Source organism: Triticum dicoccoides, chromosome 1A (assembly GCF_002162155.2).
Source record: "Triticum dicoccoides isolate Atlit2015 ecotype Zavitan chromosome 1A, WEW_v2.0, whole genome shotgun sequence".
Taxonomy (NCBI): domain Eukaryota; kingdom Viridiplantae; phylum Streptophyta; class Magnoliopsida; order Poales; family Poaceae; genus Triticum; species Triticum dicoccoides.
Genome location: NC_041380.1, coordinates 601,763,926 through 601,787,111, shown reverse-complemented (window position 1 = coordinate 601,787,111; position 23,186 = coordinate 601,763,926). Strand labels below are relative to the sequence as shown.

The 23,186-nt window shown below is 45.3% G+C and overlaps 2 protein-coding genes and 1 pseudogene across 2 annotated transcripts; all 3 read left to right on the top strand.

The window, feature by feature from the left end:
* Positions 1-1,980: 1,980 nt before the first annotated feature.
* Positions 1,981-2,550, top strand: LOC119349264. Its single transcript, XM_037617294.1, has one exon. The coding sequence runs from the start codon at positions 1,981-1,983 to the stop codon at positions 2,548-2,550; it is 570 nt and encodes a 189-aa protein (XP_037473191.1).
* A 6,427-nt stretch (positions 2,551-8,977) lies between these two features.
* LOC119349255 lies at positions 8,978-9,564 on the top strand. Its single transcript, XM_037617285.1, has one exon. It carries the CDS (start codon positions 8,978-8,980, stop codon positions 9,548-9,550), a length of 573 nt encoding a protein of 190 aa, XP_037473182.1. The 3' UTR covers positions 9,551-9,564.
* A 6,735-nt stretch (positions 9,565-16,299) lies between these two features.
* Positions 16,300-20,224, top strand: LOC119357050 (annotated as a pseudogene).
* The last annotated feature ends 2,962 nt before the right edge of the window (positions 20,225-23,186 follow it).

Genomic DNA, 23,186 nt, shown 5'->3' with positions numbered 1-23,186 from the left:
GCAACCGACTCTAATGTTTCTTCCTGGCAGTTTTGTTGTTCTAGCTGCCTCCGGAGCTATCTATAGTAATGTAAATCGCCTGCACTTGATATATTACAGGCGGCTTTGATCAACTTAGTTACTACCGCCTTCGGTGGCCGCTGAAAATGCTTGTTTTTCTGCTCGTGTCTTTTAGCCAACTCGTGATCCGGAAAAGTCCTACGTTGCTTGTGTCAAAGTAAAATTTGCAGGACCAACCGTTGTAGCCGCCGATGCACACATGATAGCACAAGAAGCATCCGACCCTCCCCGCCATATCATGTGCCCCTCCAGGGCAACACAACTCGAAAGGGCCTCCCTGCCACCACCAGCACTTTCCTCGGTGGCGCACGATGGCAACGATGAGTGGAGTAGATGCAATCTAGGCCCCCTGGTGGCACTTGGAGAAGAACCCACTTATTCATTTTCATAATTTGGATTTAATAAACTCTTTTTACAAACAAAAATAACAAAAAACTATTTCCTTTAGCAAGTAATATATTGGTCCAATAATTGCGGTTATATAGATATTTTCTATACTAGGGTCTTTACCCTCGGTATAAGAGGGTTAACGGAACTAAGAGTTTTTTATAAGGTTTTTATTGATGGAATTACCAAAGGAGTGGGTCTTGCTATAGTTATTATACCCTATTTTACTAGTTGAAATGAAAAACACACATATGCTGCTAATTCAAGTTCACAATCATGTCATATTTTTAACCCTCGTTCGTGGAGAAGATATTAGCAACTTGTTTTTTCAACATAGATGTAAACGCTCATACATAGGCACATACACTCACCCCTATGAACACACACACACAGCCTACCTTTATGAGAACCTCTGAGAGACTGAGCCGGCACATCATTTTGAGATTGACGAAGTCACCACAGACACCTTTGTAGTTGACGAGAACGTCATCTCCAACTGAACGCACATTGCTGGAAGTTCTGAAATTAATCCAGGAAAATGCGAGCACCGGTGTCGATTTTAGGACTTGAACCCTAGTGGGCTGTATACCACGGTCCTCCTAACCATCTATCTGCAGGTTGATTCGTGAAAATTGTAGCAATTAATAATCATTAAATAGCCAATAACACAGTACTGATTTCCTCTTTTTACCGTGACATTCATAATTTCTGTGTGATCATACATAGATATACATGCAAATGATGGAAGGCAATATATCTTGAATCATGCGCTCAAAACCGTCCCTACCCACTTTCCTACCATGGTACACCTAATTTTTTGTGTCATATATGGTCATATATCTGTAAATGATAGTGTCATACATCTTAAATTATACGTTGAAAAATGAAAACCTTTCGATTTTCACTTATATCCCACGTGTCTCGTATAACAAGAGAGGTGGCGATATACCGTCACCATCAACTCCCTTTTTTCTCCAACTTAAAAAAAATATTTCACCTCAATTTTTTTCGCGCACCTAAATAATACTTATGGTTGTGTCGTCCGTTATTTCTTTCCTCCTATACCTCCACCTCACATCGTCTGTTTTCGGTTTTATCAATTTTTTTCAACCGGTGTTTCCAATAGTACGGAATGGATCATTTACAACAGTTCTTGTAGGCCATTTTTCCTTGAGGACAACCTCAACTGGCCCATGTCTTATTGACTTAAATAAGAAATAAAATCAAGCTTTCTTTGATAAGTCAATAAGTACTGATTCAATTTCCATTTTTATACATAATCACATTAACAATAAGATGACCGTAAAATCACAGTGATTACGTACAAGAAAATTGTACGTATTCACCACGTACACGCAGCTTCCACTCCCAAACGGTTTGAGGAAAAGGCTGCCCTGGCCCCTGCCAAACGCCACTGTGTCATATTCCTCCTCCTATATATAAGTGGCCCGACCAAGCCTCCTCCTCCATCGCGATCGCCGTCTCCCAACTCAAAGCTCACACAACAAAAAGATCACCACAGACGCCAAGAAAATGGGGCTCTGCATGTCCAGCGGCAGCGCGGCGGCGGCGGTGCGGGCAAAGGGACAGCCTGCCTCGACGGCTATGGTACTGCTGCCAACGGGTGAGCTGCAGGAGTACCCGCGCCCGGCCACAGCGGGCCAGGCGCTTGACGACTCGGTGGCTGGGGACGCCGGTTGGTTCCTGTGCGACGCCGACGAGATGCCGTTCGAAGGCCCCGTGGCCGCCGTGGGCGTGGCCGAGGAGCTCCGCCCGGGGCAGATATACTTCTTGCTGCCCGCTGAGGCTCGGCGGAACGGCCTCCGGCGCGAGGACCTCGCTGCTCTCGCTGTCAGGGCGTCTGCGGCCCTTGTTAAAAAGGCCAACACCGCAGCATCGTCTGCCGGCGTTGGACGGCGGAGGCGCGCCGGCTCGGTGGCGCCGCTCGTCTTCGCCCCACCCCAGGAGGTCGTCGAGACCGTCGCTTACAAGACCGTGCCGGCGCTCGCAGCGAAGAGGCGGCCGGTGGCGCGTGCGAATAGTTCCGGGAGGATGCAGCCGCGCTTCGCGCCCGATCTGACCGCCATTCCCGAGTGCGAGTGAACCAACACAATGGCGTTTCCCCGGCAGACAGGGAGGTGTTTTAGACTCTGTATAATTTGTAGGAACAAAATTTTGTCCTGTTAGTCGAGTTTGTGTCTGAAGACGCTACGACGGAGACAACAAAATTAATGTGAATATAAATTCCTGATTTTGCCAAAACTTTTCCTCTTGTTTCTACCGTATATTCTCTCCTTTGCCGGTTTGCTGGAAGCGGGAGCTCATGTCAGTTGCGATCATCTTTTCAGCCACATGAGAATTGTACTGCCCAGTGGATGCAACTTCATCTCTGTTCAGATCTCAGGCTATCACCAAAAGCTATTCAGAATTTTTTGAATTGTTTTTTATTTTATTTTTCCAATTTTACTGTTGACCCGAGCTCATAAGAAACTCCTTGTCCCAAATAACTCTTTGTGAGTTGTGAAAATGAAATAACTATATAATGTGTGCTGAAATAAGATATTTGCATCTTCTTTCCTCGGGCCTATCAACGCAGTGTAGAGGATTACCAAAGTACAACGAAATACCAACAAGATATAGCTGACTATACATGCCACTATCAACAACAAAAGAAGAATAATATCTCACCGACGTGATGCATGGGTAGTGCACAATCTGCTACACACATATAGGCAAAACCATATCCACTGATGACACCAATCGCAAAAAAAAAAGAATATCATATATGTTGGCCAATGTGAGTGATAGAGTAGAAGCACTGCTTGCTTGGTGCATCTTTACTGGAAGGAAAAGTCAAACAACCCCTACGAATCGTTAAGGAACTAATATTTGTTTCTTTTTCTTAAGGGCTTAAAAAACAATTATGTCAAACTGTTAAAGGGCAGATATACCACAGGAGAATATATTAACCCTGCTCTGAATCATTTAAAATTTACTCCCTCCGTTCCTAAATATTTGTCTTTTTAGAGATTTCAAATGGACTACCACATACAGATGTATATAAACATATTTTAGAGTGTAGATTTATTCATTTTGCTCCGTATGTAGTCACTCGTTGAAATCTCTAGAAAGACAAATATTTAGGAACGAAGGGAGTAACATTTTTCTAGATCAAGATATTTGCTAGTGTTTATATTTATGATAATAAGAAAGATATTAGCCAGTGCCCAAGTAACTATGTTATAAATCGGTATTGAAAAAGTACGCGGATACCAACCGAATATTCATCTCTGATTCCGGGCTCTTCTGCACCCGGTTAAAAGAAAATTCAAAAGAAATATTAAAAAATTCAAATTTGTTTAACATGGAAGATGATTTGGTGTGTGAGATTAGCTCTAAATTTCAGCTCATTTAGACATACATGAATAGTAAACTACTCCCTCCGTAAACTAATATAAGAGCGTTTCGATCACTACTTCAGTGATCTAAACACTTTTATATTAGTTTACAGAGGGAGTATTTCACAGACCCCAAATTTATCATGTTTGCCAGGAGCTACTCAGATAGCCAAATGAGTTGAAATTGAAGCGGACCTAACGCGCCTAAACATCTTCCATGCAAAAAAATTGTTTTTTTAAACTAGTATTTGTTTTGAATTTAATGTTCACCATGGGCGCAGCTGAGCCTGGGAGCCAAATGGCCACACTCGACACCAAAATACTATTTAGTTTGGTGCACTTCAGAGAGTCTGATGTCTAAGTGCATCTTTAAAATAGACCCTCAAAACTCCTCTATACATCCGGACTGCAGTGTTTGGACCACTTTTGACATCCAACAGAGACCCTTAAATGTCCGCTTAGCAGTCTGGATGTATGGATTCCCGTATCCTAATAACAAATTTGGGGAAGGTTTGCTAGATTCTGAACATCCACTTGACCAATCAAAAGTAACCACATTGTCCTCCTCTGTTTTCTATCTTCGAACTGGATTAATATGGAAAAAGCATTGGATCACCGGGTCCTACATCATGTCTGTGGATCACGTCCGAACATAAAAACAGACATTTACAATGTTCATTTACGGGTCAGCGTTGGATATGCTATAATTGCTTGACGAAACTTTATAGAATGGATAAACTAAACAACTCAATTCTACTCTGGATCGTTTGGAAAACTCGTTAGTATGCTCCCAATCAATCGGCCAATCAGCTTACGGTCAACCGTGGCTATAAGATACCACGAAACTGCAAATAAACAAAACATGGCACTACTGCTACTAACTACTATCATTCACCATATGATTTAGTACTACCCACTTGACTACTTGTCATCTTAAGCGCTCACGAAATACATAAGAAAAGCAACCCACATCAGCGTCAGCCACGATGTCGTGGCAGATCATTTCGTAGCCAAGGAAATAAAGCATTTGCTATTTTCCTTTCAGATACCATGGGGGCGCGCCCCACATAAACCCATTCTTTTATATTGTAGTAGTAAATAAGGCCAACTCCAATGCAGGACCCCAAATCATTCACGGGTGTCCGTTTGGGCGTAAACGGACAGAGACAACGACCCAATGGACAACCCTATATCATATTTTTTTCTGTTTAGCGTCCGTTTGACTATATTTCCAGACCATACTTGAGATGGATTTGGGTGTAAGCGGCCAGCAAGCGGACGTCCGTGCGTCCTCGCGTCCGTGCATGGCCCGCATGCTAGCCACCTACCCCACCTTTTCTCTCCTTCTTCTCGTCCCTCTCTCGTCTGCAAGATGCCGGAGTCGCGTCGCCTTCGCTCGTTTCGCCGGAGCCGCACTGCCATGGCTGCCCTCGCGCTGCCGTCCACCGCGTCGCCTCGCCGAAGCACATGCGTCGCCATAGCATGCTCCAGCTCGACGAGAACGTCGCGTCGCCATGGCGCTACCCCGCGTCGGCGTGCTCCTTCCAGAGGCATGGCACTGCCCCACATCGGCTACTGCTGCCCCGGGCTAGGCCAAGTGCGGCGGCAAGCGCGCGGCGAAGGCTGCGGCGGCCTAGAACGAGCGCGGCAGTGGCCGTGGCGGGCTGCTGCTAGCGAGCGGCCGTGGCGCGAGCGCCAGGATGAGGGAGCGACGCGAGAGCAACGGGAGAGCACGGTACGGGTGACGGCGGCGCGGGTGAAGCTGCCGAAAGGCGCGCGGGCGAGGTGTGGCCGAGAGCAGGCGGGTAGACGGGACCGCGGGCGGGCATGGCGTGAGCGCCAGGACGAGGACACGACGCGAGAGCAGCGGGGAGAGCACGATACGGGCGACGGCGGCGCGGGAGAAGCTGCCGGCAGGCACGCAGGCGAGGCATGGCCACGAGCAGGCTGCAAGGCGGGACCATGGGTGGGCGTGGCATGAGCGCCAGGACGAGGGCACGATGCGAGAGCAGCGGGGGAGAGCACGATACAGACGACGGCGACGCGGGCGCGTGGGCGAGGCGGGTCCGCGAGTAGGCGGGAAGGCCGGCCGCGGTGAGCTGCAGCGGGCGGCGGCAGGGCGTGAGCGCGCGGCCACACTTGCAGGAGGGCGCGCAGTCTCAGCTTCGGGTGGCGGGCGCGGAGGCGGGCGGCAGGGCGAAAGCATGTGCGCGGGCGTGCTGTGTGTGCTACCGTGGGAGGTTACCGAGCGCATGGGCTGCGGTGCTGGCGGGCGCGGTCGCGTGCACTCTTGCAAGCGCCGGCGCGGCCGAGGCCGAGGGCGTGGGGGTGGCGCGAGCTGATGCTGCTGTAGCACGACCGCGGGAGCAAACGCGCGGACGGACATTTTAGGGTGGTTGGCCGCGTTGGGCGCCTCCAACAGAAGTCGGACGCGTATGCCCATTTTGCTACACATTGTCATCCCAAACGGATGAAATTTAGATAAAGCGGGCGTCCGTTTGATATCGTGCATTGGAGTTTGCCTAACATCACGCTTTTGCTCAAATGTTTATGACATGGTAAGGTCACACACCACGTACCAGCACCACTCATGCCACTAGCGCTCACAACTGTGATCCATGAGTTTTCACTAGGACAGAGGGTTTCATGGACTTTGGTCCAGCGATCTGACGTCTGGTACATACAACTAAAGACATTATTGTCCGGCCAAAAAACTAAGAAATATTGAAAATAACGCTAAGCATCAATACTTGTAAAGAAAAATCTGATGTCATTTTGTTCTAAATCACACCAGAAACCGATGTCGCAGATTATTTATTTTTATGACAACAAAGCCCTTGCTTAAAAACCAACAAAATGTTATGAGTTTTTAGAGGAATATTTAATTTACACAACTCCAGGTTAAGATCTAACCAGGAGTGTGCCGTTATGAGAAGGTTCCCACAGAACTCGTCCCGACCTCCATGAGATGAACGTTATTAAACCGCTTAAGTAGCTCGTTCCAAGGTACCAATTTCAGTTCAACTAGACATTGCTAATAAATATGCGATTATGATTTCGCCCTTTTTTAATGGACAGTAGGGACGCGTTTTATAACATAATACACATACACACACTAGAAGGGAACTTTCACTACCATATATGTTATCCTGGGCTTACTCATGCCTTCGTCATCTGTTATCTTGGTGAGCGCACTCTCTTTGTATGCCGCTATCTATCCATGCAACTACTCAGTTGCTGCTGCAGCAGTGTGCAACTAAGGTATAATTGCTTGGCACAAATTTACAGGGTGGATAACCTAAAGAATTCTCTCTGTCCTGGATCGTGTTCAAAACATATGAACATCCTCCGAAAACTTTTAAAGCAGCCCCTGGGAGTGATGTGGTTAATCACATCAATCTATGATACCTCAATGCGCACTTGGATTCAGAATCCACGTACAAGATATACCAAGAAAGAGCACATAAACAAAACAAAGAGCACTACTGCTACTACTACAGTACTACCGATTAACTATTGACCACTGGCTTCTTTAGCGCATGCACTGTCATCTTAAGCACTCAAGTACGATAATAAACTCGCCGCAGGGATTACATGAAATCAAGAAATGTGTAAAGAGCAATCAGGTCAGCCACAACCATGATACTATGAAGGATGTCGTGGCAGATCCTTTCATAGCCGCGGAAACAAAGCGCACACTTTGCTCTTTTTGTTTTGGATACGGTGGGGACAGACACTACGGACATCCACACTATACCGTTGTAGCAGATAAGACTGCACTTTTGCTCTGTTGTTTAGGACGTGGTAGGGACGTACACCAGGTATGCGCACATCCATGCCACTAGCACTCATAGAAGTAAGCTTTAGCTTTGGATTATCTTTGGACGTTGTAGCAGATAAGACTGCACTTTTGCCCTGTCGCTTACGTGATCAAATATCAGTATATCGTTAATATTGTCAATATCATGCTCATGATTTATCTTTGAATTAAATTAATCAAGAAATTGCTAATTTACTCAACAGAAATTTTATTCACTCATGTGTGTATCCATCTTCTGTAGGTACTTTAAGATTTGTGCATGTTTTTGGTTTGTGGCAAAGTTTGTTTTGTTTTCTAGTGTTACATGATTTTTCATTGGGTTTTGGCTTTTTCGTAGTGTATCATAACGATTCTTTGTGCACCAATAACTATGGGTGCATTTGTTTTAGCGTGGACTTGCTGGTACACATGAAACATGACAATGCAGATTGAAACAAGAAATAACCCAATGAAACATTATCTAGTACTTTGAAACACGGTAAAATTTGCCAAAAAAATAAAAAATGTAGCACAAACCTCAAAGTAATGCCGTGATGCATGCATGAACGGAATAACATGCATAATAGAAAATCACTCTCCCACATGTATGCACTAGTTTTATTGTTTTCTTTCCTACTGAATTTTGAGTAAGAACACATAATCTGTGCCAGGACGCGGTGGCTTATTTTGCACAAGTTGGAGCACAAGACTAGTGTAAGTTTAGCAATCTATCTAGCTATTCATTTCAGATTATGATAACTGCTGTGGTTACATGATGTATATATATTTTTACTACAGGTGAATTTTATTAGCTCAAAATGAAGCATCAAGTAGATACAAATACAATGAGCACACCGGCCTCTCATAGTTAGGATGCACACACATAAAAACACTCCACAAAATAGCAAAGTCGGATAAGACCAAAGTTATATGTAGATGAAAAAAGGATTAAAAAAAATAGAGCGATTAGATCCTCAATCGGCAAACTACACCATAACGTATGTATATATGGTTACAAAAGATCAAAGAATGGTGGATAGATGGATACGCACCATACCAAAACCGAAATACAATACTCCACCACGTACACGCAGCTTCCACTCCCAAACGGTTTGGGGAAAACGAAGCAAATATCCGATCGAGTCCACGCATATACGCAGCCCTTGCCCTGCCAAACGCCACTCTTGTCATATTCCTCCTCCTATATATATCTGGCCCTCCAAGCCTCCTCCTCCATCGCCATCGCCGTCTCCCAACCCAAAGCTCACACAACAACACCACAAAGATCACCTCAGACACAACTCCAACCTAACCTCAGACGCCAAGAGTGACAATGGGGCTCTGCCTGTCCAGCGGCAGCGCGCCGGCGGCGGTTCGGGCAAAGGGGCAGCTTGCCTGGACGGCTGGCCAGGTGCTGCTTCCAACGGGGGAGCTGCGGGAGTACCCGCGCCCGGCCACAGCGGGCCAGGTGCTCGACGACTCGGTGGCTGGGGACGCCGGTTGGTTCCTGTGCGACGCCGACGAGATGGGGTTCGATGGCCCCGTGGCCGCCGTGGCCGAGGCCGAGGAGCTCCGCCCGGGGCAGATATACTTCGTTCTCCCCGCTGAGGCTCTACGGAACGGCCTGCGGCCCGAGGACCTCGCCGCTCTCGCCGTCAGGGCGTCCGCGGCGCTCATTAATAAGGCCAACACCGCAGCATCCTCTGCCACCGCTGGTCGACGGAGGCGCGCTGGCTCCGTGGCGCCGCTCGTTTTCGCTCCTCCCCAGGAGGTGAACGAGACCGTCGCTTACAAGACCGTGCCGGCGCTGGCGACGAAGCGGCGGCCGGTGGCGCGTGCGAAGAGTGCCGGGAGGATGCAATCGCGCTTCGCACCCGATCTGACCGCCATTCCCGAGTGCGAGTGAACCAACACAATGGCGTTTCCCGTGCAAGTTATAGTTTTGTCACATCATAGGCAGATTGGGATTTGGGAGGTGCTTTAGACTCTGTATATAATTTCTAGGAACAAAATTTTGGCACTACGGGTTTGTGTCTGAAGTTCACGCTACGACGGAGACAACAAAATTAATGTGAATATAAATTCTGATTTTGCCATAACTTCTTCTCTAGTTTGACATATTGCTGCTCCGTTCTCTGTGATCTCTGTCTCGTGCGCGCGCGCTGGCGCACGGCCACTGCCACGTGGAAGTGATAGCGGCGCACACTGCTTACTTTGCCGGTTTGCTGGAAGCGGGAGCTCATGTCAGTCATGATCATCTTTTCAGCCACATGAGAACTGTACTACCCAGCGGATGCAACTTCATCTCTATTCAGATCTCAGACTATCACCGAAAGCTATGTCCAGTATTTTGTCCCTTTGCATCTGCATGGAAGGTGGCTGCATAAGGACTCTTCCTTCGCTTGATAGTTGTGGCCTGTGGTTCGACTTTGGAACTACATAACATTGTAGTAGTAGCAGGATCTTAATGACTCTCTGAATCTTCTGACCTTGTGAAACCCTTTAATTTATGACCTGTTCATCATTCTGTTCTTCGTAGGCTGCAGCGATAAGCTACCGGCGAGATGCCAAGCGTTTTGTTCGCATCAAGAAATGGTCTTCAGCGTCAATTCTACCCCCCAAAACATCACTGGCTGTTGGAACACAGGTTATCTCCGAAAAGGGGCAGATGAACACTGCAGACGAAGAAGTGGCCATGTGGTAGCGCGAATGCAGAGGGAGGCAGTAGTGGCTGGGGCTATGGGTGGTGGATGAAGTTCCATCACCAGTCAGTACTGTGGGCCTTTTATCTTCACGTCAGATCTTATCCACTGAATATATATATGCGAGTAGAAGGTGTTGATTGTATTGAATTTACATGACCTGACAAATCATGCGTAGGTATTGGATATGTGTTGTCTCGCCTATTAATTGTGTCAGATAGCCTGAATTTGACAGAAGGAGTTGAACAAGTGACAGAGCGTGGTTTTTACTGTTAGAGAGAAAAAAGGAGGATGTTTGCCTGATTGATTGGTCAGCTTAGCCCAGCTGCTGCACTGCACACACTACTTGTGCTTCTGTTCAACAACTTGGCAACGCTCGGAATAGCTCTAATATTAGTATGAGATTTGTTCACACAGAGCGTTGATTAGCAGAGAGCTATACAAGACATAAGCTAAGCTATATATATGCAGTGCAGGGCGAGGAACCCAAAGAGGGTGCCATTTACTTGCAGTTTCGACAGAGAATGCAGAGGTTGTCGATTGTACCGTATCTTACAGGACCTGGTCGATTTTGTGTGGGCACAAGATACACGTGTATTTGAGCTTATATATCTTCTGACCTGTTGGGTTCAGAGAGGCTGAATTTGGCATGGCAAATGGAAGTAACGACGTTCAAACGAATGCACCTGTTGCAGCAACAAGATGCTGGAGATGCAGAACTTGTGCCCCCATGCACAGTGCCAACTAAAGCTGTAAAACAGTTCAATGCTAATGTGGATGTTAACATCTGCATAATTCAGTGCTAATTTTCAGCTTCATCTTCTTGACCTCAGTCATGCCTATACTGAATGAACCTCTAAATCCTTGAGATGCTCTATCTGGCAGCAATATTTCTAACGGATTGCCTTCACCAAAAGATTTTGCTTGAGTAGAGTTACCTCTTATCTTTTATATCTCATATTAAGGAAGATATATACAGGGCATACACATACATACGCATAGATGCTCTATTTGTTGTCAAGAAACAATAAGAAGAGAAACGTGTCACGGGTGAAGGTGGAGGATGAAGCTAGGCTATCATCAGGATCTGCCATTTAGGGTGTGTTTGGTTTGTGCCCAAGGTTGCCCCACCAAAGCATTGGCTAGCCAAAATTTTGGTTAAGGTTTTGGTTGCCCATGATTTGGCCAACATTGGCAAGAAAAATGAACTAGAGTTGGCTAGAGTTCATTCATGCCAAAAAATTGGTAACCATCCAAACAAAGACCAATCTTTGGGTCATGACCAAAATTTTGGTAAGGTGCACTTTGGCCACAATCCAAACACACCCTTACTGCAGTTTGGCATTTTTTTTCAATAACTACTCTGTTTCCTTCCTTCAGAAAATATATTGTTCCCACTACAAGACACGATGTCCCTGCATTTTGGCCCATTCTAGTTTCGTACTGTATCTAGCCAAACTAAGAAGAAACTGAAAAATTGAACGACCAAAAAAAACATTACATACCATCCACATTCATCAGCAACACACCCGCCACGTTTGTCATGTTTTCAGCCTGCTACATGTCATGTTTTCAGCCTGCTTTATCACAGACCAAAAATCTTGTACATGTTGAAAGAAAACAAAGCTACTAACAAGACTTAGATTTCCATGCTTGACACCATGTATGGCTCGCGTCTCCTGAAATAAATAAATAAATCAATAAATACGGCGCCTGAAGCCTGGGTATGGCTTCCAAACAGCTAGGAGAACTGAATTCATAATTAAAAGTTTTCCCTCAAACCTATCATCGGTGCAGTCTTGTATTTCAGCTAACGTTGTGTAACATTCATTGTTGCTGTGACTCTGAAAACCACATATTGCTTGCAAACGTTGAGCTCTGTTCTGCAGCCCTTGAGATGATGGTGGCGTTCAGAAAATGGAACAGCTCCAGCTTCTGACAATCACAGGGCCTGCATATAGAATCAGGGGAAGTCAAAAATAAAACATGCTATGTGTACTTTGCGCTTCTAGGTGCACAAATACATTTTCTTTAGATAAAGGGTGAACAAATACGTTGAACAATGTAAAAACGAAATGAATCTTATCCATCACATACAACTTATTTAGTAACACATATGTATACTATATAAAACAGCCAACTCTTACCTATAGCTAGGGTAGTAGCAAGTCTTTCAGTCACCAAATGCTTCCTTTTTTCGACAACGGATGCATTTTATTAGCTCAAAATGAAGCATCAAGTGATACAAACACAGTGAGCACACACCCGGCCTCTGCATAGATAGGATGCACACAACCAACCCCAACGGACACAAAAAAAACCACACACCGAGAACTAGCAATGTCACACATGACCGAAGCTATGCCTTAGTGGGGCAAAAAGAAAAAGAAAAACTCCAAAGCGATCAAGCCGGTGATCACAATCTACAACAGCAACCATATCCGCACCAACCATCACTTGACAGCAGCTGTGATGTCGCCACCACTTTCCACATCCCCACCAACTACATGCATAGCATGGTCTTGACGTGAGGTGCCACGCAAGTGAAGGCTATGTTCGCACAAGCAGACAGTCAAGCCGCGACAAGAGCCACCCGCCGCCAGCAACTCCGAATAGTGAAGGTCGCCGTCGCACTTTGCAACGGAGATCGAGGGAGGATGATCACCGACACTGTCAAATCCCAAATTAGGACGCTCCAACAGTTTTGCACCGTCCTCATGCATGCTTCACCATCCTTGTCCATTGCGGCAGAATCACACCAAATGCTTCCTGTAAACCTTTCTTGGATAGTAGAACAGTTACTCTTTTCACATGTCTAATCTTCGTAAGATCATCATTGCATTCATTTGGTTCTTTCTTTTGCCGAAGCTTCTCAATGACCTCGTCTGATGTGTCATTTGGCAAGGAAGCGTGGGTGGCCAAGCAGAAAACAATGATGACCCTGTCATGGCGTGGACACCCCGGCACTTCCACTCGCAGAATAAAAACGAGCAAGGCGGTCCTGACTTTGATGAGATCATGGACAAGCCTTGTGACGGCTGGAATATTAGGAAAATTCATGATTATTTTTATTAAATAATTCATGACTAATTAGCATGTAAAGCTCTAGCATACTAGATGACCGAAACAACACCATCGCACATGCAACAACTATCATAATTAGAGACAAGAGAAGATCACGGTGCACGTACTGATCATTGCTAGATGAAGTAGTTGTGGCTGCTGCAGGAGCGGTGATGTTATTGATGATGATGTTGGTGGTGACGATGGTGCGCAGCAGCGCCAAAACTTGGTGGAAGACGTCGTGTCTTGACGAATTTGAGCAGTCATGCGGAGCGCTTCCCAAAAACCATATTCACCCTCCCTTGGTGCAGGATCACAAGGGTGAGATATTTCGGAGACCTGCTCTCCCTTTCGCTAGTGCACATCCGTGTTTGGGATGGAGCGGACTACGGTGGCGACGCAAGTGCGACAGGAGGACCAAGTTGTGCCCTTGCAAGGCAATAGACCGGATTTTGACAGACCATTCACGCGCATGTCGCATGCACGCGCCGCCGTAGGTCGAGCCAGACCATACGCTTCAAGCACCACAGAAACTCCCTGGCACCCACTCGCCTACTATGCTGGGCCAGCCCATGTAGATTTGGCATTTTATTTCCCCATGGTTCGCTCGATAGCATTAGAAAAAAAACCGAAAACAAACGCACAAAAGGAAAAGAATATGCATTGAAAAAGTTTCACAGATTTTTTTAAAAAGTTCATTAATTTGAAAAAAATTCATTAATTTTAAAAAGTTTATCATTTTTTTTAAAAAAGTTCATCAAATTTGATAAAAGTTTGTTGAATTTTAAAAGTTTATCAATTTTTTTAAAAAGATCATTGATTTTTTAAAAATTCATCAATTTTGAAAAAATTCATTGTATTTAAAAAGAATTAACTGAAAAAGTTCATCAGTTTGAAAAAAAATCCGTTGATTTTGGAAAAAATGCATCAAAATTGAAAAAAGTTCATCAACTTGAGAAAATTGTGCATTTTGAAAAAAAAAGTAAAGAAAAAGGGAAATAATATGAAAGAATGGAAACAGAAAAAAACAAATAAACAAGTCTAGAAAAAAACATAACAAATAAAGAAAAAACCCAGCTATGGAAAGTATCATACAAAAAAGGAGATATATTATCACAAGATGTGGTCTGTGTGGTTGGTTAGTGCACATTTTTTTAGTCATCCTGAAGACATTTTGTGCAGCATCATGCTGATATAACCAGCTGATGTGGTAGTATGCTAAGTTTGTAATGCATTGTACACTAGACTTTGCATTGGTTTGCCTTGCTGAAGAAAAGTTCAGACTTTGGCGGGTGTTAAGTTACCGAAAGGCAAAAATGTTGATTCATGCCAGCCAGTTATGAAAATTCAACTGCAATTGAACATGGCAGTTCTAATTCAGTTTATGAGGAAATATGACTGTTGAGTTTCTGACTTATCTGACTTGATAAGTAGTAGTATTTGATTTGTTGGTGAAAAGCTTCTTATTAGCACTAACATTTAGTCTACCCATGTGATTAACTTGTGATGTAGCAGCAGCTTGGTTGGGGTTAATTATGTATACATGATACACAACAACTGCAGATGTGCGATGGAAGTAATTTCAAGAACTGGGACTTGTTCAAATTGGCCAGCCTCGTGTCTATATTCATTAATCTAAGACTGTTGTGTGCAGGTGTAGATCCATGATACATCAGCCTGAAGCTGAAAGTAGAATATATCCACGACGCTGGTGTCTCACTTAACTAGGAGGTATAACTAGCAGAGAATAGATCCGCGACGCCGGTATCTCGACGCTGTTGTTAGAACCCTAGTTGAGAATTTGAGTGGAGGCATAGGTTTGCTTCCGCAAGAACTAAAATATTTATAAAGCGCAAATAATATGGCCGAACCAAAGACCAATGCCGGATCAAGAGCAGAAAATAGCTAAGCCAAGGAAGGAACCATGGGACCTACTGAACATCTTTCTCAAGAAAAAAAATTATGTTACTCCCATGGTTTTAAATTTCACTTTCAGAAATATTTCAGCACCTACTAAAGAATATTTAAAATAAAAATATTTGAATTCTTGTGTACAACTGAAATGACTGAAATATTTTGAAGAAAGGTTAATATTTTAGTGCCTAGATGAAAGACGGTGAAATCTCCGTGAAAGCGAAAACCATGGGTACACTGCAGTATGTGCTTACGTGATTTATTTGAAGTTTATTTTAGTGCGTGGGCTGGGCTGGGCTGGGCCGTGCGTGATAACGTGTGGTTGTGGGCCTGGTTCACGGGGCATCTGTCTAAGTCGTCGTCGTCAACCTCTGAACAGTCCCGGGCCTCTTCGCCGGTCGTCGCGTGAGTCGTCGAGCTCTGCACAGAAATACTACTCCCGTGTCCTCACTCACTTCCAGCACTCCCCACTCTCTTCTAGGGTTCCTCCGCTCCCGCCGCCCCTACCTCCTCATCTCCTTGCTCCGTTGCTCGTCGCTACTCCCGCCGCCGGCGCCGCCCACACAAGCCAGGATCCGCACCCGCTTCCTCATCTCCCCACTCCCGCCGCCGGTGCCAGATCTGCTCGCCTCCGCCTATTCCCCGTCTGCCTCCTCTCCTTCATCCGTGAGGAGCCTTCCCCAACCTCCCGATCTGCTTCATCCGCCACATCAGGTAACACATCGATCGACCACAGCCTGCATCTATCGATCTCCCCCGACCGCCTCCTGCTGGCGGCGCCGTCGTGAGCTCTCCCTGCGCCGGTGACGCGGACATGCTCGTCGTCCCTCGCGGAACCAACAGCAACAGCCACATGATGATGTCCACCGTGCTCCGTGTTGGCAGGTTTGTGCTGGGAGAGCTCACGACGGCGCCGCCGTTTCCGTGAGGGTCGTCGTCACCGGAGCATGGAGGAGTCGCCATGGGATAGGTCGCGATGGCGCCGAGGTCTGATGCAGCGGCGAGCCAGCGAGAAGATCGCCGTGTTCGTTCTCTTTTCGTTAGATGGAAAGTATCGATCGGATTGATACTGTATCGTACGAATACTGCAATATCTAGTTGATGTACGTACCAACTAATTAGGGAATTAGGCTCGCTTTAAGATGTGTGCCACTGCTGACGTGTCAAAATCTGAGGAGGGGCCTCAGGAGGGAGGCTATGAGGCCCCGTCCCATAGGATTTTCTTCCGATCGATCCAACCGTCAAGGATTGGAGGGACCATGTTAGAGAGATGTCATACGACATGAAGAATTGTATCGATGACTTCATCCGACAATCTCGAGCTGACGATGCCAAGGGGGACTTCATCAAGAAGACTGCTCGGCGCATTAAGAAGTTGCGAGAGCGTCTTCGGATAGCCGACCGGATGGAAGAGCTCAAGACTCTTGCCTTGGAGGCAAACACTCGGCGCCAAAGGTATAATATTGATGATTGGAAGCCCACCACCAGCACCGTGGCTTTTGACCCACGAGTGAGAGCGGTGTACCAGGAGGCGGATACTCTCGTGGGCATTGATGGCCCAAGGGAGGAGGTTGCCACTATTTTGATGGATGCTCGAAAGAAACTCAAGGTGGTGTCGATTGTGGGCTTCGGTGGTCTTGGTAAAACTACACTTTGCCAAGCAGGTGCATGACAAGATTGGCTCGTTGTTTGACTGCAAAGCATTCTTTTCAGTTTCGCAGAGGCCTGATATGACTGAGCTGCTCAACAATTTCCAGTTGAAACAAGGGATGAGGGATCCCGATACATCTCGCGCTCGCAAGGTTGAAGACATCATTGAAGAGCTAAGGCAACATCTGAAGGAGAAGAGGTATTATTTGCACACGCTACTCGTGTTAGATTTGAGCTGAATAATTGGATAGTAGATATTTGGTATTGTTGGTTTTTATGCATCCAAGATCCATGCTTGATGTTTGCCTCTTTATGTGTTTATGACAGAGAATTAGAAAGAAAAATGCAAAAAAAACATTTTTAGAAAAGACATATTGGAGTACTGATATATCCATCCGGTGTCATAAATGCTAGGGTATTAGAAACATGTTGCTCCTATCTGCCTTTCGTGAGAAGAGGTTTTTTTATTTTTGAAGAGAGGGTCTGGAATGCCTACATGACCCTTGTGTGCTAAACAAGTTTGAATTTTTAATGCATTATTCAGATTTACGGTTAAACAACCACTTCATACTTTTTGTGTGAAAATAGTTAATCCGAAGATCGATTTATGAGGTCACATTTACATATACAGTACTGATTTTTGTCCATTCATGCGAGATTTGTGACTGTTTTTATCTTTCTGTTTTGCGTATTTATGATACACATGGACAATATACATAAACTCTTTTGCAGAAATGCAATCATTAAAAAATCTCGATGTAAGTTTTTGTAATATTTTCTATACGGTGTAAAATTTGCTAGGTGTATATTGGAATTCTTTCGGTACTCATCCATGCCTTCAATAAGGAGAGTACTTTTGAAAGAAAAGTTCTGGAATGCCTATGCAATCCTTATGTGCTAAATGATCAAATGCTTTTGGTGTTATTTTTCCATTCATTATGATAATTCGTAGCTTCTTTGAGAAGTTCCTATATCATTTTTGTTGTAAAGAGTATTTGCTCGAACCTTTTTTTTCCAATATGTTGATAATTTCGTCCATAATTTAATTATGTTCAACTGTAATGTAATTAACCTCTGCAAACATTTGAATAGGTACCTGATTGTTGTCGATGATGTGTGGGATCAACCAACATGGAGTACCATTAAGTGTGCTTTTCCTGAAGATATTAATGGAAGTAGAGTAGTAGTTACAACACGAGTGGAAGACGTGGCTGCAGCAGCCTGTCAGAATGACGGCGAGGGCATCTACAAAATGGAACCCCTTAGTGAACAAAACTCAAGAATGCTATTGTTGAATAGAGTATTTGGGTACAAACATGATTGTCCACCCCATCTGAAAGAAGTTATGGCTGAGATTTTGAAGAAGTGTCATGGATTGCCACTTGCAGTTATCACAATAGCTAGCCTATTAGCCAATAAAGAAACGTCAAGGAAGAGCTGGGAGAGCATAAGGGATTCTTTGGGTACCCAGCTTGCCACAAATCCCACCTTGGAAGAGATGAAGAGTATATTAAACTTGAGCTACATGCATCTTCCTGCTCATCTGCGGGCATGCTTTTTGTACTTTGGTATGTATCCCGAGGACCGTGAAATCTGGAGGGACGATCTTGTTCGGCAATGGTTAGCTGATGGCCTTGTCAGTAATTTGCATGGGCATGACCTAGAGGATGTTGGGAGGAGTTATTTCAATGAGCTAATTAACAGAAGTATGATTCAGCATGGTATGATATGCTGTGAAGAGGTGGTGACATGCAGAGTACATGACATGATGCTGGATTTGATCCTAAGAAGGTGTGATGAAGATAACTTTATAAGTGTGGCATACAATTACAATGACATGGCAAGACTGCATGGCAATAAATACAAGGTTCACCGGTTATCTCAGAGTTATGTGGCTAGTGGTGGAGCAACTTATGCCTCAACTATTGATGTTGGCCTATCACAAGTTCGATCATTTGCACTGTTCGGGAACCCCATGCCTTCTCTTTTGTTGTTCAAGTATCTCCGAGTGTTGAGAATTGCAGAATACAACCCAGATGGGCAGACCACACTTGACCTCACTGCTATTTGCCAATTGTTTTTGTTGAGGTATTTGCATGTTACTATGTCATGTTTCGTACAGCTACCTGCTAAATTTGAAGGGCTTGTTTACTTGGAGACATTGGACATGCCTTGTGCCCAGCTCAAGAGCACCCCCTTAGATATAGCCCAATTGCCTCAGTTGTCATATCTTGATATTCGGATGGAAAAATTCATGTGTGAATGTATTGGGAATATGAAATCACTGCGCACTCTGGTAATAGATGGTGATGGGTTGTCCATGAAGGAAGTGAACTCAGTGAATGTTATTATGGGTCTCGGAGAGCTGACCAATCTAAGGAAACTGCAGATCGGAGTGAATGGTTGGGAAAAGCCAGAACGTGATGCTTTCGCCAGCTCCCTTGGAAAGCTCCGTAACATCAAATGTCTCAAATTCACTAGTGGCTATACTCATGAAGATAACGAGCTGGCCTCATTATCCAATCCTTTTCCGCATCTCGAGGAATTTATCAGCGCCCCTAGATGGATATTCCGTAGAGTTCCCGTATGGATGGGTGGTCTAAATTGCCTTCGCATCCTGGAGCTGCGTGTGATGGAGGCGTCAACTCAGGATGTCAATCTTCTCGGAGAGCTTCCGTCCCTCGTCGTACTCTGGCTCATGACGTTAAATATCCCAAAAGAAAGAGTTAGGTTGGGCACGGGACTGTTCCCGGTTCTGAAGAGCCTCACATTTTGTGCTATGGAAGGTGTTGGGGCTTACCTAGGGTTCAAGGCGAGGGCCATGCCCAACCTACGAGACCTCAAAATCTCCACATGGGGGGAACACGCTGTACCAGTTGGCCTGGAGCACCTGTTACGCCTTGAGAAGATCGTTCTGGATGGGGCTCGCACCGGTGATGCCATAGTGTCTGCGTTCAGGGATGCTTTATCAGCACACCCAAATCACTCTTTCGTTCGCACCGCTTTTTAGTTGATTTCTGGTGTCGAAATGCAGTTTCTATTTGTCATTCTGTTTTACCAGCGGTGAGTTGCTCAGCGGGCCTTTCAGTTAGTGATGGGCATGCGGACTACTCCCTCTGTCCCATAATATAAGAACATTTCTCAAACTATATTAGCTCAAAAAACGTTCTTATATTATGGAACGGAGGTAGTAATTTGGTACCATGTAATGTAATCTTATCTACCTCTGCATATTAATTTCCGCATGCATCGTGAGGGTTACACCGAACTGAACTTTGCCTATGATTTCAGTAGTGGAATGTGCATGATTTGATATATTGTGTGATGACTGGATTGTGTGTTACTACTGATGACACTCTGTTGAGTTGACAGTGACTAGAACACATGATCTTGACCCATGACACAACTAGTTCGTTGCAACTGTCAATCAGCTTGCAAGGTCATGAAGAACTAACTAACGGTGGCAATAGAACTGTGTTTGCTCAACTACGCAATGGGCAGGTTAGTTAATTAAGTGTTTCGTTAAGAATTTTCTCATCGCGAGGCCACCTTCAGGCACGACCATCGCTAGGTCATCCTCAGCCACCTCCATCTCTTGCCCATGGTCAACCACCACCATCTCTTGCCCATGATCAGCCACCACCATCTCTTGCCCTTGGTCAGCCACCACCAGCGCTAGATCATCCTCAACCTGATGCCCATCGTCATCCTGAAGCTCCTCATCCCCACTCTGCTCCTCTTCTCCCGCACTCCAGTCCGGATCATCCTTCTTGTTGTCTATGCTGCTGCCAGAATCGCTGCTGCTTTCGCTACAGCCAGAATCGCTGCTGCTTTCGTTACAGCCATAGTCGCTGTTGCTTTGGCTATAGCCATTGTCGCTGCTGCTGCTCTCATTACTTGTCCAAATGCAACAATGACCGTTAACAATCGATGTGAGACAAAGCCAAATGTAGAGGAATAAGAAGAGGTAGAACGTACCGGCATCATAATCTTCAGCGTAGCGCATGCGACACATAGTCGCGTTGAACACCTTCACGATGAGCATGGTGGCGTCGTCGTCGTACCTGAAGAGAAGGAAATACCCCAGCCGCAGGTCGTAGGCACGGTAGAACTTCTCCCACCCACGAGGCAAGTACATGTGGCCCTCTTTGATCACCAACTCCACATCCCATAGCCTGTGAAACCCGCTGCCGGCCTGTCGCAGCTTCACATTATTTGGCGGATCTTCACCCATCAGCATGTTCATAAAACTGTCAGGCAGCCTCTGCAGTTTGGGACAATGAGTGATGTAGCAAACAACAGATATCATAATGAGATGGGTGAAGGGGAGATCTCTCGTTTTATATACCTGCGTCATGGATGATACTGAAGTCCCAAGTATGATAGTGAAGAACTCGGAAGCATCCAACTCGTACTGCGGTGTCGCAGAGCGGCGGTGGCTGCTTCCCGCCATCTCTGATAAGCAGCAGAAGAGATATTTTTATGATACAAGAAGAAAGCAGCCACAACTACAGTAAAAACAAGCAACTACACACACAGGAGTTGTAAAATATCCCTGCTATTCTTTTTTACATAAACATGTAATTAGTCAAGACAACTTCTCTCATATTTTTAAACTTCCATTTATTTTAATCTACGGTAGAGACATGACATCATCACTCCAGAAAAAACCAACAAATATGGCATCAGAAACATATGTGCCACCTGTCAGAAAATATAGAAAAGAAAGCACATAGTTATAAAGATTAGTATTCGAGACTTTGTAGCGAGCTCTGGTTTCTCTTAATGGCAATTTGGGCGAACCTAAAAGATATGAATTCAACAGGGGACCTCACAAGCTTTTTATTGAAACAAGCTCAACTATGAAGCTTCCATATAGCCGCAAGCCCAACAATTTGAACATTACGGCTACTACTACGAATAAATTTAGGAATACAGTCAAAATATCGGGGACAGAATTGGCACACAGGGTTCCCTGTCCATTTCCTTTTTACCATATTGTCCTAATAGGCTACATGCTGGAAAGAAATCAGCTTCGTTACTTTGGCATGTGAAATGTAGTTACAATACTCTAGCATCTATCACAGTTGACTGCCTAGAGCATAGTGAAGAGAATTCATTGGGGCATGAGAACTAATAACTCGCAGCGTCGAGGGAAGCAAATCGTTGAATCAGACATCACGAATTTTGTAACTGAACTCGAAGTTAACTTGAGCTCCTGACCATGTCATGGCATAGGATTCTGAAACTGAACACCGACCAGATCCATGCCAGCACCACACAACACGTGGAGCCAAAAGTTACGGGGTCCTCTAAGTATGCAGAACTCTACAACTACTAGAAGAAGATAACCGAATTACCCTATGAAAATGAACCAGACAAGTCTCAAGTGATTTGCTTCACTCAAGGATAAACCTGCTACGCTACGTCCAAAGCATAGTCAAAACTGACAATCTGCTCGGGCGAATTTGCAGATAGACTAGAAACTGAAAAACGTAGCAGTTCATCCAGAAGAAGGTACATAACAGGGCATCTTCATTGGCAATAGCTGAACAACCATAATGTCACGATGATGAAATCATCACTAATATATAGAGCACCCAGCACTAACAAGTTCATATCAACTCTCATTTTGGTCAGAACTTCAAACTACACAAAACTGATGTATTGCAGCTATATTAAGTGCTTCAAAACTAAACTGATGAAGCTGAAGCTAGGACACATCAGGCAGGTATAGTTTCGAGGATTTCCAGCAGCTCATATATGACAAAAAACAAGATATCCTCCTACCCAACTACCACCAATGGCAATGCAAATAGGGAAGCAAAATAATTGGCTCAGAGGGACGACCATATCCTACTGAAGAAGAACCAATAAGCACATGACTGGAGATGGACTTGAGAATCAACAACAATTTACAAGCCATGGCCATGGTCTCCACTCCCAAACCCTAACCCTATTAGAATGTTTTGAGGGCAAGAACCAATAAGCACATGACTTGAGGGCAAGAGGAAGAAGAAGAAGAAGGAAGTGGAGGGGAGGGGCTCACCTGCAGTCGAGGGAGTACACGGCGCCGGCCTGGCTGAGCCGAGGTAGGGCAGAGCAGCGCGCGGACGGCGGCGTCGCGTGGCCTGGCTGAGCTGGCGGTCGTCGTCTCCTCCTCCTCCTCGTCCTCCTCCTCCGGCTCGGGGCGCGGGGGCGGCGGCGCGGGGG